This window comes from Gigantopelta aegis, chromosome 15, assembly GCF_016097555.1.
Source record: "Gigantopelta aegis isolate Gae_Host chromosome 15, Gae_host_genome, whole genome shotgun sequence".
NCBI lineage: Eukaryota > Metazoa > Mollusca > Gastropoda > Neomphalida > Peltospiridae > Gigantopelta > Gigantopelta aegis.
The window spans coordinates 26,905,956-26,923,298 of NC_054713.1; the positions used below are offsets into that span (position 1 = coordinate 26,905,956).

General features: G+C 39.0%; 1 protein-coding gene across 1 annotated transcript; it reads left to right on the forward strand.

Moving 5' to 3' along the window:
- The first annotated feature begins 4,897 nt into the window (after positions 1–4,897).
- Positions 4,898–17,341, forward strand: LOC121390132. The gene is made up of 4 exons (XM_041521871.1): positions 4,898–5,161; positions 9,932–10,205; positions 15,031–15,143; positions 16,909–17,341. The coding sequence occupies exons 1-4, from the start codon at positions 5,008–5,010 to the stop codon at positions 16,968–16,970; spliced, it is 603 nt and encodes a 200-aa protein (XP_041377805.1). The 5' UTR covers positions 4,898–5,007; the 3' UTR covers positions 16,971–17,341.
- The last annotated feature ends 2 nt before the right edge of the window (positions 17,342–17,343 follow it).

Here is a 17,343-nt window from a genome sequence, read left to right on the forward strand (position 1 = left end):
AATACCCTTTAAGTAGACGTATCGTGATACATCATGTCGACACATCGTGTAAACTTCATTTATCATGTCAACACGACGTAATAATTAAACTGTCGTGTTGTTTGTCCTCTTATTTACGTCGTTATGTTCACTTGGTGTAACTAGACATGATGAGATACTATAAAACAACATCTCAGAATTTTTGTGTGGATGTATGTGTGTATATATATATATATATATATATATATATATATATATATATATATATATGTGTGTGTGTGTGTGTGTGTGTGTGTGTGTGTGTGTGTGTATGTATGTATATATATATATATATATATATATATATATATATATATATATATATATATATATGCATGCTATGCTACCGTATAATTCCTTAACTGTCGATATTAGAGTTAGCTATTCTCATATTTAGAAAACGAAAATGGTTGGGGGGCGGGGTAACAGAAGTCACGTCAATGGTTGTAAATAACTATTTTCCACATGTTGCTCGTGTTTATAAAAATGTATAAATCTGTATCACAAAAAAACCCAAACAAAAACAAAAACACACCATGCTGATGTAGATTATTTCATGAAACTCATAAATATAGACAACTGACGTAATACTGAAGCATACAAATACGTCATAGTTATACTACGTAAACACAAACTACACGAGTAGACCTACATACAGGTCGTATATCAGACCCGTGGGAACGATATCTGGAGTGGTGGCAGTCGAGCACGCTGACAGTAAGAAAGCAGGACGGACATTTACACAGTTATAATGCTCTCTCGCGTATTTAACGTCAAACATAGGATTATTGTTGTATTTAGGGCGAGAATCTTTGACCACCATGTGGTAGGCGCATATTTAATGATTTTGGTTTAGATTTGTCTCTGAAAGTAAGAGAGCATTATAACTGTCCAAATGTCCGTCTTGCTCTCTTTTACGGTAAGTTAAAAAAACGTTTGTTTGTTTTGATCAACGACACGACTGGAACACACTGGATGTCAAACATTTCGTAATTCTGACTCGTAGTCATCAGAGGAACCCCACTACATTTTTCCTAATGCAGAAAGAGATCTTTTATATGCACTTTCCCACAGATACGAAAGCACATACCACGGCCTTTGACCAGTTGTGGTGCACTGGTTGGTCTTAATAATAATAATAATAATAATAAGGGTGACAGGTTTAGCACAAGCTAATCTTCCACTAGGCCCTCAGCAATACATTGACACACTGGAAAAGAAAATGCATGTATACTCAGTACTATACTATTATAACAAATGCATACATACATACTGACTAGAGAAATCTTATATTTAACAGATATCTGTTAGTTGTGTAATATTGACACTAAAGTCTCAAAACATAATTATTATATAGAATTAAAACTAATCAGCCAAATAAACGTCCATGAAATATTGTTTCAGGCTGCATTTAAAGTTCGCAACTGACTTCTGGTGTCTAATATCAAGGAGTATTGTATTCCATATCTGAACACCTGAGTAACTGGAGGATTTTTTATATAGTTCAGTATGAGGCCTTGGTAGCTGAAGTTTGTTTTTGTTAGAGGATCTTAGGTTATAATTACAGGTTTCAGGTATTGGTGTAAGGAGAGATGTAATGTATTCTGGGTAGATGCCATTTAGTGCTTTATATACCATTATGCCGATGTGGTATTTTATTCTGTCAGGTAAAGGTAAACTATTTAGTTCGCTGAACATGTCTTTAGATAGAGTTATTAATGGTTTGTTTAAAATTATTCTCATTGCACGTTTTTGCATTTTTAGAATTTGAACCACTTGTTCCTTAGCACAGTGTCCCCAAACAGTAGCAGCAAAGTCGAGAATTGGAACAACGTATGCATTATAGAAAACTGTTTTGGCAGCTTGATTTCAGTATATATAAAGTCTCCTGAGTAAGAGTAAGAGTAGTCGGGCTAGAGTGGTGGAAGGGGTAGCACAATTTCTAGTAGAGGGGCCAGAGTCTCTAGTGAGGGGGCACAAGATAAATGTTTACCTTATTTATAGAATAGGACAAAACTTGTAAAGAAAAACGTTTGCTCTTCAAGTTGAGGTGGGGCACGTTTCGCCAAATGTAAAAACATTTACTTTTATTTTCGTATTTTTCAATATGAACTAGATTAAGACAGGTGGTGTGTGTTTTATTTTCCTTCACGCCTTTCTATAAACGACAATCACCTCAGGTCCAATTAAAACACCTTTGTACAAAAGCACAATGAATTAACCTCTTGATAATTCGATTAAAAGTCGATTTCACACCACCGGCGTAAAATGACCTCGGGCCGAAAACACAGTCCCTACAAACACGTAACATTATGAAAAACCAGTGCTTCCAATCGCTCGTGCAAGTCATGCGCACTAATGCGTTTTCATTGGATACAATAGCCACGAGGCGGGGTTAGCCTTGATCAGGTACATGACTTCCTATGACGTAACGCCGTCATCATAATCAGCGGTTACACAAAAAAGTGTCACGGAGAATAACAGCGGAAGGTAAATGGACCACAGCGGCAGGCTGCACGAGTAGGCACCCCACAGTGACGGTGATTCGGCGCACCCGTCCAATCAAAGCTTTCGTTACTTGCAGTTACCTAATTAAAGGAAGAATTTGGGAGTCGTAGAAGTTTTAGTCCTTGCCTCATAGTCATACTATAGTACTTAAAGATAGTTTAAGGGCGGGTCGTAGCCCAGTGGTAAAGCGTTCGCCTAATGCGCGGTCAGTCTAGGATCGATACCCACTGGGCTATATCTCGTTGTTTATATTATATGTTGGTTTCGAAACCAGCAGGGCTAGAGGACACTCGAGCTATGTCTGTGTGATGGTGCATAATAAAATATCTCTTGCTACTAATGATAAAATGTAGCAGGTTTCCGAATTACAAAATATTTGACATACAATGACCGTTAAAACAAAAACAAAAATTAACTTTTAACGTTCACACCCTTAGGTGTCAGGTCCATTGATTTGTGGATCTTTTATACGTGCGGGAGGGGGGGGGGGGGGGGGGGCAATGCATGTAGAACGGTGATTTGTATGGGTTTTTTTTTTCAATTATTGCTATGTTTCCATGTACAGTGAATCCCCCGAACCCGGGCATCCAAGGGACCAAGTAAAATGTCCGGTTTTCAGAAGAGTACGGTTTTCTGGGGTTCCCACTGATGCAAAAGCTTTTGTTGTACTCTGCCGTTTGTATTCGCTAGCGTTCTGTTCGTAATCGTATGTGACAGCCCGAATCGTTTAATAGCTTAAAGTTTATCTTTACTTTTGTTTACTCTTTATTTTGCTAAATAAACGTTTCACATTCGTAACTAATACAAATACCTCGGCCAACCCTTATCTCAGACTGCTGTATATCAAGTGACTTTAAAACAAAGCTCCAAGTAAACACAGTGGCATGCATATAGTGTATGTGTACAATACTTTAAACAATCAAAGCTGGCTCTTTGTTTACTTGTTATTTGCCGACCTTACCCAATCACAACGTTTAATATTGCACTTCTAATGGCTAACCCTAGCATGCATATGCCTTAGTGCTGGAGCGAAACCTCAAATTCGGACAAAAATGATACAGATATTCGGAAAATATGCTAACCTGAGACATTTTTCCTATGCATTTCCATCATTCTACCCTCAAAATTAGTTGTATTCCATGTAAAAATCCGTAGTGATTCGCTTGCTACCTTATATAAATTTAGTTGTTTGGCAGTAATGCTCAACTTTCTTTTTTTTTCTTTTTTTTTTGCCAAAAAATATACATTTTGTAGGCATACATACATATTTATATATAAAATAATATAATGTGCACACTGCGGGGAATGGTATGTAGCATTGGGTTACATTCGATAAAATTCTATTGTTAATTGGTAGTGCATGCATAGCAATAATATACAATAATAACATATGTCATGTATCAATGTTGTCTGTTCTATGCGTGGTAGCAGTTTTCAAATATTTACACAATTTAATTAGCTGTTTTGAATTGTCGCTGGACAGTAGTTGCGTTAATTTAAAATGTTGATGGTTTATTGTAATAAAAGGGTTTAATATATTTATCTCTTATGTTACTGAAGAAAGGACACACTAGAACAAAGTGATATTCGTCTTCTACTACATTCATATTGCACAGACGACAAATTCTATTATTCCTGTCAATATTGTGGTATCTGCCCGTTTTTATAAAGAGATTATGGGAAGATAATCTATATTTACTCAAAATATGTTTGTATTTCAAGGCAATAGGTTTCTGCAGATAAGGTTGTAAGCAATAATTATTAACAACGAATTTGTATAACAGACATGCTAACATCAATAAATGTTGTTATCCAGATTCGGACATTTTCGTTCAATTCCGGCAAAAGCCAGCCTACTCCCTTACAAAAAATAGGAGCCCGTACGTCTATAGATGAGCTGAGTTAGCAGTCGGGTAATTGTCAGCGAAGTAATAATATATGACGCAATTAACGACGCCATAAACGTTGATTCGCGTTCTTTATGTATTATCTAAATTTGAAAACATCTTTAAATTCCAGTGAAGAAAAAAATCCCATAAATTTGGTCGTACTGACTCATATAGTGTCGCATTCATTCACTTTCAAGTCATACCCACATGCCAGTTAATACATTTGAAAATACATTTTATCGACTAGTTGTCATATCTACACACCGCAAACTATAGATATGACTGTCATATTTGTGTTTGTGCGACAGAGGGGGCGCCTACTGCCTGCAAGTAGCGAGTGCCAGACCATGAATCACCCAGTGGCATGCTCGCAGATTTGATGTATCACCTTTTTTCTTGGACAGCCTTTCCGCTACCACTGCGTCACGCTCCGACAAGTGTGACAAATATTATGATGTAGAGACTGTCACAATAGTTTCATTGGTTAGGGCAAAGTGAGGGCCGCTGACAGTTAATTAGTCTCTAAAAAGCTTTTAAGAAATATATGTAACGGGCGGTTTTGATACCAGTGTCCCACACTTGGATTTCAACTATGTTACGCCTGTGTGTGTTACTGATTGTCATTTGTGACTCGCTGGGACAAGTACCAGAGGATTTCTGTGCCGAAGCTCCCCCAGTTTTGAGAGGGAATCATTTTGTTATAGAAACGAATGAAACATGGTTTAGTTTTCAGAGAGGACTCGATGGTAAGAAATAACCAGGCGCCTTTAAAATCGTGTGTATAGCCATCTTGAATTATGTTTGTATATAGTCTACGAAGAGTTCCTGGTATTATCTTGTCGTAAATATCCATTGAACAAGAATTCCTCATATGCTGTCGTTTGATGGCCTGACTGTATCGTAATAAAATTTCAAGTTTCAACCATAAGTAACGCAGTCAATTTGATTGTCGTCAACATGATTTGTTTTATAGGGGTTCGTATAGGGGCTAATATTTAATGTTTTAAAGGAACAGACCCTAGTTTTTAAACACTAAGGCATATTTTTCACTATTAGAGACGTTTATGATCACTGAAATCAAACTTTACTTTTATTTTATTGTATAGATTACCCATTTCCGTACAACCGAAGTTTTTCTGGTCATCCTGGTGTTTCTAATACCACAAAACGCCTTTTTATATTTAAAAAACCGCACATGCGTCTGAGAAGTAACAGTTATGGAGTCGAGTTTTAGTCTATTTTTAACGGTATTCCACCGTTTCAACTTCACAGACTCTTGTTTCACTCTCTTGTAACATGTTTGTAACTTAACCAAACTTAGTGTCTATTTTTACAGGTTGAAATTACGTTCTGCGTCTTTAAAGCAACAAACTGCAAAGCAAAAAAAAAGAAAGAAATGTTTTATTTAACGACGCACTCAACACCGTTTATGTACGGTTATATGGCGTCAGACATATGGTTAAGGACTACACAGATTTTGAGAGGAAACCCGCTGTCGCCACTACATGGGCTACTCTTCCGATTAGCAGCAAGGGATCTTTTATTTGCGCTTCCCACAGGCAGGATAGCACAAACCATGGCCTTTGTTGAACCAGTTATGGATCACTGGTCGGTGCAAATAAAAGATCCCTTGCTGCCTGTCATAAAAGAGTGGCCTATGTGGCGACAGCGGGTTTCCTCTAAAAACAGTGTTAGAATGACCATATGTTTGACGTCCATAGGCCGATAATAAGATAAAAATCAATGTGCTCTAGTGGCGTCGTTAAATAAAACAAACTTTACTTTTTTCCTCTTTAAGATTATATGTCAAAATTACCAAATATTTGACACCCAATAGCCGATGATGAATAATTCAAACTATGCTCTAGTGGAGTCGCTGAACAAAACAAACTTTGACTTTTTTTAAATTGTGATAACAACATAAATTTCATTTATCTTTCTTGTATTTCCCGTGCACCGAGGCGGGATCTAGCTCAGTCGGTAGAGCTCTCGCCTAAGGTGATTGCATCGTAGGATCGAACCACCTCTGTGGACCCATTCTCTGATTGGACTTTTCCCCATCCCAACCAAAGTGAATATATATAAAATTATCCATTGCTGCTATTGGAAAAAGGCAGCGGGTTTCCTCTAAGTCCATACGTTAAAATTATCAAACGTACGACATCCAATAGCCGATGCTTAATATATCAATGTGCTCTAGTGGTGTCGTTAAACAAAACAAAATTGACTTTTACAGATTTTAAGTTGATTGTTTTGGGGTTTTTTTGCTTAAGAAACTACTACTACTACTACCACCACCACCATTATCATGATTGTTATTACATAAATATGTTAAACATGTTAATGGATTAGGCATATGTAACGACATGGAACATCACCCCCACCCTCATCGCCACCCCAATGAAGTTCGGTACTGTATAACTTATTCCCAAGATAGGGAAGAGGGCAAGCCCAAGGTGCTAATTAAGAAAACACACCATTTGTCATGTTGTTACTGGCAGCGCTATACCAAATAACAGCCGGTCGGGTAAAAGTTCGAGATGCACCCACTTTTGACAGACAAGGCCAGGTCAAAGTTCGAGATGCACCCACTTTTGACAGACAAGGCCAGGTCAAAGTTCGAGATGCACCCACTTTTGACAGAAAAGGCCGGGTCAAAGTTAAAGAGACACACCCTAGTTACGGCTAGTTGTTAACCATTACGGCGTTGTTTTTCGCTATTAAACCCATTTTTTCCACAAATAAAATTGCACTTATTTACCGTTTATTATTTAGAATATACATTTCCATTCACCTGAAGTTTTTTTTGGTAATCCTGGTAATCTTGGTGTTAGTAATACCACAAAATAATTTTTTCGTATTTCTTAAAAACGGACGCACGTTTGAGAAAAAACCGTTGAGCAGACAAGGTCTAATCTATTTTTAGAGGGGATATTTCCATTTCTATGTCACAGACGTTGGTATACCACGTGACCGTTATCATTTTGGTTCGGTTTGTTTTCTCGTGCACGGTTCGCGCAATCAACATCCGATTTGTTGTTGTTCATTTGTGAGATTTTTCTTCACAGTTCGTGAACATTTTCAGTAACAATAAAGTTCAGACAAGTAAGTGTCTCAATACAAAACGTTACAAACCCTTAAAACCAATAATTTTGCTAAGTCTTACGATATCTGGAGAGGGGATACAACCAGGACAGAACAGTTGGAACATGTCCAGGAGAGGTGAAAGAAACGCACCCCAAGTCTGTGAAATTTGTCGTGACGTAGGCATTGTTATGCTTAGAGCGACATCTACCGGTGACATCAAAATACTAACTTTCAAAATTATTTCAAGCAATTGGGACATGGGGATTCCCATGGTATTTATCGATATAAAACCTTCTTTTTCACTCCATTTGATAAAAATGTGATCTAAGTGTGTTACAGGTTTGTAGATTAACCAAATTACAATTTATTTTCGCTGGATGGAACTAGGGTGTGCGGCTTTTAATACCACCAGTTCTGCCATTGGTAATAAATGCCACAGTGCTTGTCAATTATGATTTTTTTTCGGTGCAATAAATGTATGCAATTTTATTTCATCTAGTACTACTATGTCAAGTAGTCTTGTGCTTCAAACATGTATGGGGTAGTACCTGTATATTAATCCAAGTACTACAATTTTGTGCAAGACAAGTAGCGTTTGTAAAACACCAATAGTTTTGCACAACATGAGCTATGAAAGGCTATGAAAGGTTTAATTTTCTCCATTTCATACTTTGTGGAAGGGGTCGGAGTATTCATAGTTATGGCTAATATTTTGTGGTTAATATACTCTTAAAAAAAGTAGGGGAACTCTAATAAGAATTTACAATTGATAAAAGTGTAAGGTATATTAGCTGTGGGAAATGGTTATATGATAATAGTGAATTAATTGGGCAAATATTACAACCGGTAGTTCAGTAGTACAGTAGGTTTTATGACCACCAAAGATCTTGAAGGACGATTGGGGTCGGAAGTGAAATTTGAAAGTTGACGTTTTTTTATCAGTAAATAAAAAGATTGACAGAAATAATGTTCCTCACAGTGATTAATGGACCTTCCTAGAAATTGTCAAAATTGAGAATGACACCCCACGCACGTATACGGGGTAACTGCGTGATGCATGTGCAAACTATGGAATGTGTTTCGGTGTGTTGATAAGCAGACAGTTTTAATATTTCAGGTTCCCCTACTTTTTTGAAGAGTATATATTGCATATAGTGTTTTTAACCACATACGACAACATTGTCGCCTGTTGGTTTTATTTGGTATAGATTATACTAGTACAACCGACTTGTTGTAAGAATAAGTTCCTCATTAAAAATTTCAAATTCTGAAATGCTTTGTGAAATATTTCAAGTAGGTTGACATCTGTTGTATTTATATAACCCATTGGTTTGAAATTACTTCTAAAAATTTAATACTAACTTAAAGGGACACACCCTAGTTACGGCTAGTTGTTAACCATTACGGCGTTGTTTTTCGCTATTAAACCAATTTTTTCACAAATAAAATTGCACTTTACTTACCGTTTATTATTTAGAATATACATTTCCATTCACCTGAAGTGTTTTTTGGTAATCCTGGTAATCCTGGTTTTTGTAATACCACAAAATGCATTTTTCGTATTTCATAAAATGGCACGGGCCTCTGAGAAAAAACCGTTGAGCAGACAAGGTCTAATCTATTTTTAGAGGGGATATTTCCATTTCAATGACACAGACGTTGGTATACCACGTGACCATTATCATTTTGGTTCGGTTTGTTTTCTCGTGCACGGTTCGCGCAATCAACATCCGATTTGTTGTTGTTCATTTGTGAGATTTTTCTTCACAGTTCGTGAACTTTTCAGTAACAATAAAGTTCAGACAAATAAGTGCCTCAATACAAAACGTTACAAACCCTTAAAACCAATAATTTTGCTAAGTTATATGATATCTGGAGAGGGGATACAACCAGGACAGAACAGTTGGAACATGTCCAGGAGAGGTGAAAGAAACGCACCCCAAGTCTGTGAAATTTGTCGTGACGTAGGCATTGTTGTGCTTCGAGCGACATCTACCGGTGACATCAGAATACTAACTTTCAAAATTATTTCAAGCAATTGGGACATGGGGATTCCCATGGTATTTATCGATATAAAACCTGCTTTTTCACTCCATTTGATAAAAACGTGATCTAAGTGTGTTACATTGTAATTTATTTTCGCTGGATGGAACTAGGGTGGGCGGCTTTAATAACAACTGTGCCACTTGTATAACAGCAACATGAGGTGGTGACCCGGCATAATGGTGGCTAACTGAAAATTGTGTTAGTCAACCTATGTGATTCTTTGCAAGGTAGTTGTCAAGGGAGTGTATTCATTAAAACTAGCACTCGCGTTCGATATCGTTGTGTTTTTCACAGAATATATTCTCACACAGAACTTGTATTGAACTGCATGGAGTAATTAATAGTGGTATGCAACCTCGACTAACAGTTCTCGTTCCTTGCAGTGACAGTGAAGCCCAAGAATTACAACAGCTCCATCAGCGAGGTGGCCGACGTGTTCCTCTACGTGCCCGCCACTGACGCCCACCCGGGAATCATGGACTCGCCCACGTCGGGCCACTGGACTGGAAAACAGAACATATCGTCTCAAGTGTTCTGTCCAAGCAGTGTCTGGATCTTCAGTAGTGGCGCCAAGTCGGCCGACCCAGATTACCCACAACCCAACATAACCGCTACGTGGTATGCGGCCAACGATGGACGCAATTACGTATATTTTGTGTAAGTCTTCGTCAGTTGGTAAAGTATATTCTGTCACCATCATTTCAACTGTCTTCAGCCCAATGTTCCGGTGAAAGTAAAAATAAATAAGAGAAGCTGGGGTATTTTATGCGAGGTAAAATGCGACAGGTTGCTTAATTATGCATATCTTTTGAGTGGCAATTCTTTAGGGACGGTCCATAAATATCGATGTGCTTCACAATCCGAACAATGTTTGGAAGGGGGGGGGGGGGGGGGGGGGGGGGGGTAAAAGCCATGTTCGGATTGCTTTTCAGGTAAAACATCGGTCCATCGAAGGACAATGTTTCGTACACATTATATCAATGTTTTTATGTTAGGATTGGGGGGGGGGGGGGGGGGGGGGGGGGGGGGGGGGGTCAAACCCAATCCTAACATTGTTAGGATTATGAAAACCATTGACATTTATGGGCCGTCCCTTACACCTGTAATTAATTAGGGTCCACCTAATTTCGACTGTGTAGCTTACACTTCGCAAGTAATTGTGAACATTTCGAGGAGAGTTTTTTTTCTTGCACGGGTATCGAGTCCTGTGAACGGACTCTAGTCTTGCTGGACGCGGCCCGTGCCCAAGTACTCGAGTACTCATGGAGACCCTATTTATCACTAGAGAAAGGAGAGACATAAGACACATTTGAAAAAGGGCATTCCTGCAATTGAAAAATAATGCCCTTATTTTCTCTAAATGCCATATTTAATTTCAACTTATTTTCGTGTTTATATCCGGTTACGGTTCAAACACGCTGTCCTGGGCACACACCTCAGCTATCTGGGCTGTCTGTCCAGGACGGTGGGTTAGTTGTTAGTGGGAGAGAAGAGGGTGTAGTAATCTTACACCTACCCACTGAGTCGTTAAAACTCTCTCTAGGTGGGAGCCGGTACCGGGCTGCGAACCCTGTACCTAGCAGCCTTATGTCCGATGACTTAACCACAACACCACCGAGGCCGGTTAAATGCCATAACACGGTATATGTAGGGATGACGGAGATAACATTGAAATAGTGGATCACTGAGCTCACAAAATCCAAAATGACAAGCCGATCTACAAATATTTAATCAACCATTGTGTGATCGACACCAAAGTGGAAGTTCTACACAACGAAGAATGTAGAAGGTTATATTGTTATTGGAAAAAATGTGGATACACAGGGCTTCAGGAAATTTTATAAAATCCACTAGCCATGGGGTCAATGATTTTAAAAATTTACTAGCCACGATTAAAAAATCACTAGCCCTACTTTACTACAGATACGTCACCTAAAGAGGGAGATAGAGTTTAAAAACACTAACATTAGGAGTTTGGGGTGAGGGCAGGATATTCATATTTACAAAATAAACTTAACTGTAACATTTGACGGAAACACATTTCACTAGCTGTCGGGCATGGCAGTAGTAGTTATTTACTGGCCCAACATTAAATATCACTAGTCATGGAGTGGGGCTATACCATAATCTAGAAGCCCTGATACATATGCTATGCTACGGACTACGGAATGTTACAAGCGGTCACCCATGTTAGTTTTTTAAATTTTATTATTATAACCCTTACTGGTCGCAGATAGCCAGCATGGCATAGCATATCTTTTGTGTCTTTTCAAAATTGCAATGTCTTGTTTTGTTCCAATATGCTGCTGTTTTCGGTTAACTTCTCAGTGTTGGTAGGGTCAGAAGGTATGTGCTGAATCAGTCAAACTGACGGTTCCAGTGTGTATTATGTTTCATCTGGCATACATGTTCTATAGTTTAGGTCACTGCATACTGTACTCTATCCAAGATTAGTGGTTAGTCATGTTTTTCATAACCTTTTGACAAAAAAAAGTCCGAGATACCAAAGAAAGAAATGTTTTATTTAACGACGCACTCAACACATTTTATTTACGGTTATATTGCATCAGACATATGGTTACGGACCACACAGATTTTGAGAGGAAACCCGCTGTCGCCACTACATGGGCTACTCTTTTCGATTAGCAGCAAGGGATCTTTTATTTGCGCTTCCCACATGCAGGATGGCACAAACCATGGCCTTTGTTGAACCAGTTATGGATCACTGGTCGGTGCAAGTGGTTTACACCTACCCATTGAGCCTTGCGGAGCACTCACTCAGGGTTTGGAGTCGGTATCTGGATTAAAAATCCCATGCCTCGACTGGGATCCGAACCCAGTACCTACCAGCCTGTTGACCGATGGCCTAACCACGACGCCATCGAGGCCGGTCCACTACACAACGAAGGATGTAGAAGGTTATATTGTTATTGGAGAAAACGTGGATACATACTATGCTATGGACTACGGAATGTTACAAGCGGTCATCCATGCTAGTTTTTTATATTATTATTATGACCCTTACTGGTCGCAAATAGCCAGCATGACATGGCATATGACGATTTGCTATGATTTTGAAAAGGTGCCTTTTCAAAATTGCAATGTCTTGTGTTGTTCCCATATGCTGCTGTTTACATGAACCATATAGGTCAGTATTTAGTGTTTTCAGTTAACTTCTCAGTGTTGGTAGGGTCAGAAGGTATGTGCTGAATCAGTCAAACTGACGGTTCCAGTGTGTATTATGTTTCATCTGGCATACATGTTCTATAGTTTGGGTTATTGCATACTGTACTCTAGCCAAGATTAGTGTGTAGTCACGTTTTTCATAACCTTTTGACAAAAAAAGGCCGAGATACCAAAGAAAGAAATGTTTTATTTAACGACGCACTCAACACATTTTATTTATGGTTATATAGCGTCAGACATATGGTTAAGGACCACACAGATTTTGAGAGGAAACCCGCTGTCGCCACTACATGGGCTACTCTTTCCGATTAGCAGCAAGGGATCTTTTATTTCCCACAGGCAGGATGGCATAAACCATGGCCTTTGTTGAACCAGTTATGGATCACTGGTCGGTGCAAGTGGTTTACACCTACCCATTGAGCCTTGCGGAGCACTCACTCAGGGTTTGGAGTCGGTATCTGGATTAAAAATCCCATGCCTCGACTGGGATCCGAACCCAGTACCTATCAGCCTGTAGACTGATGGCCTAACCACGACGCCACCAAGGCCGGTAGGCCGAGATACCAATTACTGGGTATATCATTACTCGTATTCATTGAATACTCGTTGTTTACATTAATCATTAAGTTATGCAGAGACATATTTTAAGTGAGTGAGAACTCTTTATACGTGCCCCTATACCACGAAGGTTTCAGCTTCACCCATCACGGGCCTAATCTCTGGCATCGCCAGTGACTAAGTCCGGGACGGGAGGGGGAGGGTAAGTTTGAGGTGGGCGCAATTTGGAATAAGAATTTAGTAGTTAGGTCTAAGACCTAAAGCTAAAAATAGAGAACTGATCAGTTTACTCAAGTCTGGAACAAAAAGGTTAAATCTAAAAATAAACTGAATGCTCGACCGAAGAGGTTGAAGATGATTTGAGAAATTTTGACGGGCGCTAAAAATTAAGTGCGTCAGACTATTTACACAAAAATAAACATAAGTTCTTCAACAGAAGCCGAAAAATGTAAAGTCCGACTAAGCCCTTACCCGGAGGCAAAGGTTCGGAAAAGGCGGCGGTTCTGGTTGGTCAATGGAGACGTTATAGTCGACAGCGTCCTGAAGTGCGGTAACTTCTTCGCAAGATCTCCCGAGAGCGGGGTCATGCACTGGCAGTCCACCGTAAAAGACATCTTCAGGAGTCGATGAATGATGTTGCGATCCGGGCCGTGTCTGGTGTTAATACTGTCTGGGTGTAAATAGAGCCACGCCGACCTGTTAGCAGGATGACGACCCCGGGGTGGAACTCCGTCCCCGTCACTGGGGTGAAGTCGTACTCCCATTTCTGCTGTTTGAGAGGGAAGGAGCGACGGGTCCCGAACGGCTTGAGTAATTTGGCCGTGTTGGTAATTTCTTGGTGAAAACTTTTAGAAAAAGGAAAAAAGTTTGTTTTGTTTAACGACACCACCAAAGCACATTGATTAATTAATCATCGGCTACTGGATGTTAAACATTTGACAACTCTTGACATTTTTCCTTCATAGACAGGAAAGCACATGCCGCGGCCTTTGACCAGTTGTGGTGCACTGGTTGGAACTAGAAAAAAACCCAATCAGTTGATTGGATCCACCGAAGTGGTTCGATCCTGCAACACAAGCGCCTCCTCAGGCGAGTACTCAACCGACTGAGATAGATCCTGACCCTTTTAAAACAAAGTTAATGCTTGTATACAACCTCGAATATACGAACAAACTGAAAATTTTATAATATTCTAAACTTATATCCGAATACAGTATAATGTCAGTGCTGTAGGTTCGATTGTGTCGTTGTCATTTTCCAACATAGATGATAGAAATAGTTCTACCGTTAACGACAGAAAGACCACGAGAGTACAGTCAGAGTTCAAAGTTACAATGGCTATACTGTAGTGGTCTAACAGGTATTGTGTTCTTAAAGTTTGCCTCGGCAGAGGCATGCGGACGAACCCCCACCCCCACCCACTGTGACACACACAAACTAAGGATAAAACTATTTTTACTGTGCAATATATGGATAAGTATTCAAATACGTGTCCTGTGAAAACGTACACAAAAGGGTCCGCTAGGTTCATATTCGACCCCACCCCGATCCAAATCACGCTACGCTACGTGTCCTAGCAACTAAAAAACAATGGACTAATCTGGTTACTATTCTAATTGCACTAAACAGCTAGATTACATGGAATTCTTTTGACATAAACTGATTGAATAAAAAGTTGGTCTTACAAATTTCAACAATATTTCTTTTTTTATTTTACTTCTTGTGTTGAATATTGCAGAGCGTATGTAACACCCGACCACAAAGATCCCAATAAAAGATGGCCACCTAAGAGGAGGAGACGATGGTACTACACATACTCCAAGCGGGTGTACAACCTGAACTGGGTCAGATGTACGTATTTAACCTATATTATAAGATGGTACCACACATACTTCAAGCGAGTGTACAACTTGAACTGGGTCAGGTGTACGTATTTAACCTATATTATAAGATGGTACCACACATACTGCAAGCGAGTGTACAACTTGAACTGGGTCAGGTGTACGTATTTAACCTATATTATAAGATGGTACCACACATACTCCAAGCGAATGTACAACTTGAACTGGGTCAGATGTACGTATTTAACCTATAATACAGTAGATTATAAGATGGTACCACACATACTCCAAGCGAGTGTACAACTTGAACTGGGTCAGATGTACGTATTTGACCTATATTATAAGATAGTACCACACATACTCCAAGCGAGTGTACAACTTGAACTGGGTCAGATGTACGTATTTGACCTATAATACAGTAGATTATAAGATGGTACCACACATACTCCAAGCGAGTGTACAACTTGAACTGGGTCAGATGTACGTATTTAACCTATATTATAAGATAATACCACACATACTCCAAGCGAATGTACAACTTGAACTGGGTCAGATGTACGTATTTAACCTATATTATAAGATAATACCACACATACTCCAAGCGAGTGTACAACTTGAACTGGGTCAGATGTACGTATTTGACCTATATTATAAGATAATACCACACATACTCCAAGCGAATGTACAACTTGAACTGGGTCAGATGTACGTATTTGACCTATATTATAAGATAATACCACACATACTCCAAGCGAGTGTACAACTTGAACTGGGTCAAATGTACGTATTTAACCTATATTATAAGATAATACCACACATACTCCAAGCGAGTGTACAACTTGAACTGGGTCAGATGTACGTATTTGACCTATATTATAAGATAATACCACACATACTCCAAGCGAATGTACAACTTGAACTGGGTCAGATGTACGTATTTAACCTATAATACAGTAGATTATAAGATGGTACTACACATACTTCAAGCGAGTGTACAACCTGAACTGGAAAGAGAAAGGGGAGCTACTGCTTAATTTGGAATTAGATTGCTGAAAGGTGTAGTAAGGTGCGGTTTTTATAATAAATATCACAACGATGCCACGCGGTAATGTCATCAATATGTTCTCCTGCAATTCACTGTCTTACTTTGGGCAACGGTTTTTGTTGTTTGTTTTTGTAGCCCAGTGTTCAACTTCATACGTCGTCTTCAACGGAGACAATGGCCCATGCTTATAAAACAAGAGTCCTGACTCAATCTTTAATGATTTCACACGCATACAATTTGTATGGCGTTGTCATGACATTAAAATCCCAGACTCTTATTAGAGCACAAGGCCTGGTAATGCACCGTTTTTCAAATATGTATCACATTTCTATCAACACATATCCAGTGCTTATGTATAGGATATCATCCCAAATCTGACGAGCACAACGAAGTGTGAGGTTGAAACGTTGAACTCTCTTTTACATGCCCACAACCCTTCAATGCTCGTGCATGTACACCCTGGCATGGCCTGTGGTTTCGTCCAGGACGGATGCGAGATTGAGGGCTTATGCTACTTAAAACAAAGCACCCTCACAAATGTCTCCTATGAAACCGCATTGGCTCAGTACAATAATGTGTAATGAACTAGCTAGTTACTATAACTGTCTAATGAACTAGCTGGTCTAGTTAAGAATAACAATGTCATGGACTAGTGTGTTCAGATTTTATGACATAATAAGATATATTATATATAAATGACTGCACAATATATTATTTTTCTTTTCTTTAGGGCGCACCTTGATAGCAAAGTACGTCCGGAATAATCCATTTTTGAGGAACATGGAGTTGTGAAGTGGACTGGGAGAGAATTTTGGTGTGGTAGAGTTAGGTTTCTGCCTGGACGCAGTAGACTGTATTTACAAACTCATCACCACTCGTGTAAATAAAGGATATAGAAAACACAAGGAAAGAACTTGGTGGTCTTTAAATAAATGAAGATGTGGTGTGTGATGGTTAGTATCTGACGAAAGAAATGTTTTTGTTGACAATGATTTCACACACTGTTCCAGCTCAACTGTTGACGTCAGCTGTAAGATTCCCATCAGAAACAATAACTCTGACAGTGTGCTATATTTATATGATAAAGAGAATATTAACTAACATAAATAGATTTAATTCATTAAAATGTCACATTGGTATTCAATAAAGCTAAAACAAACAAGTA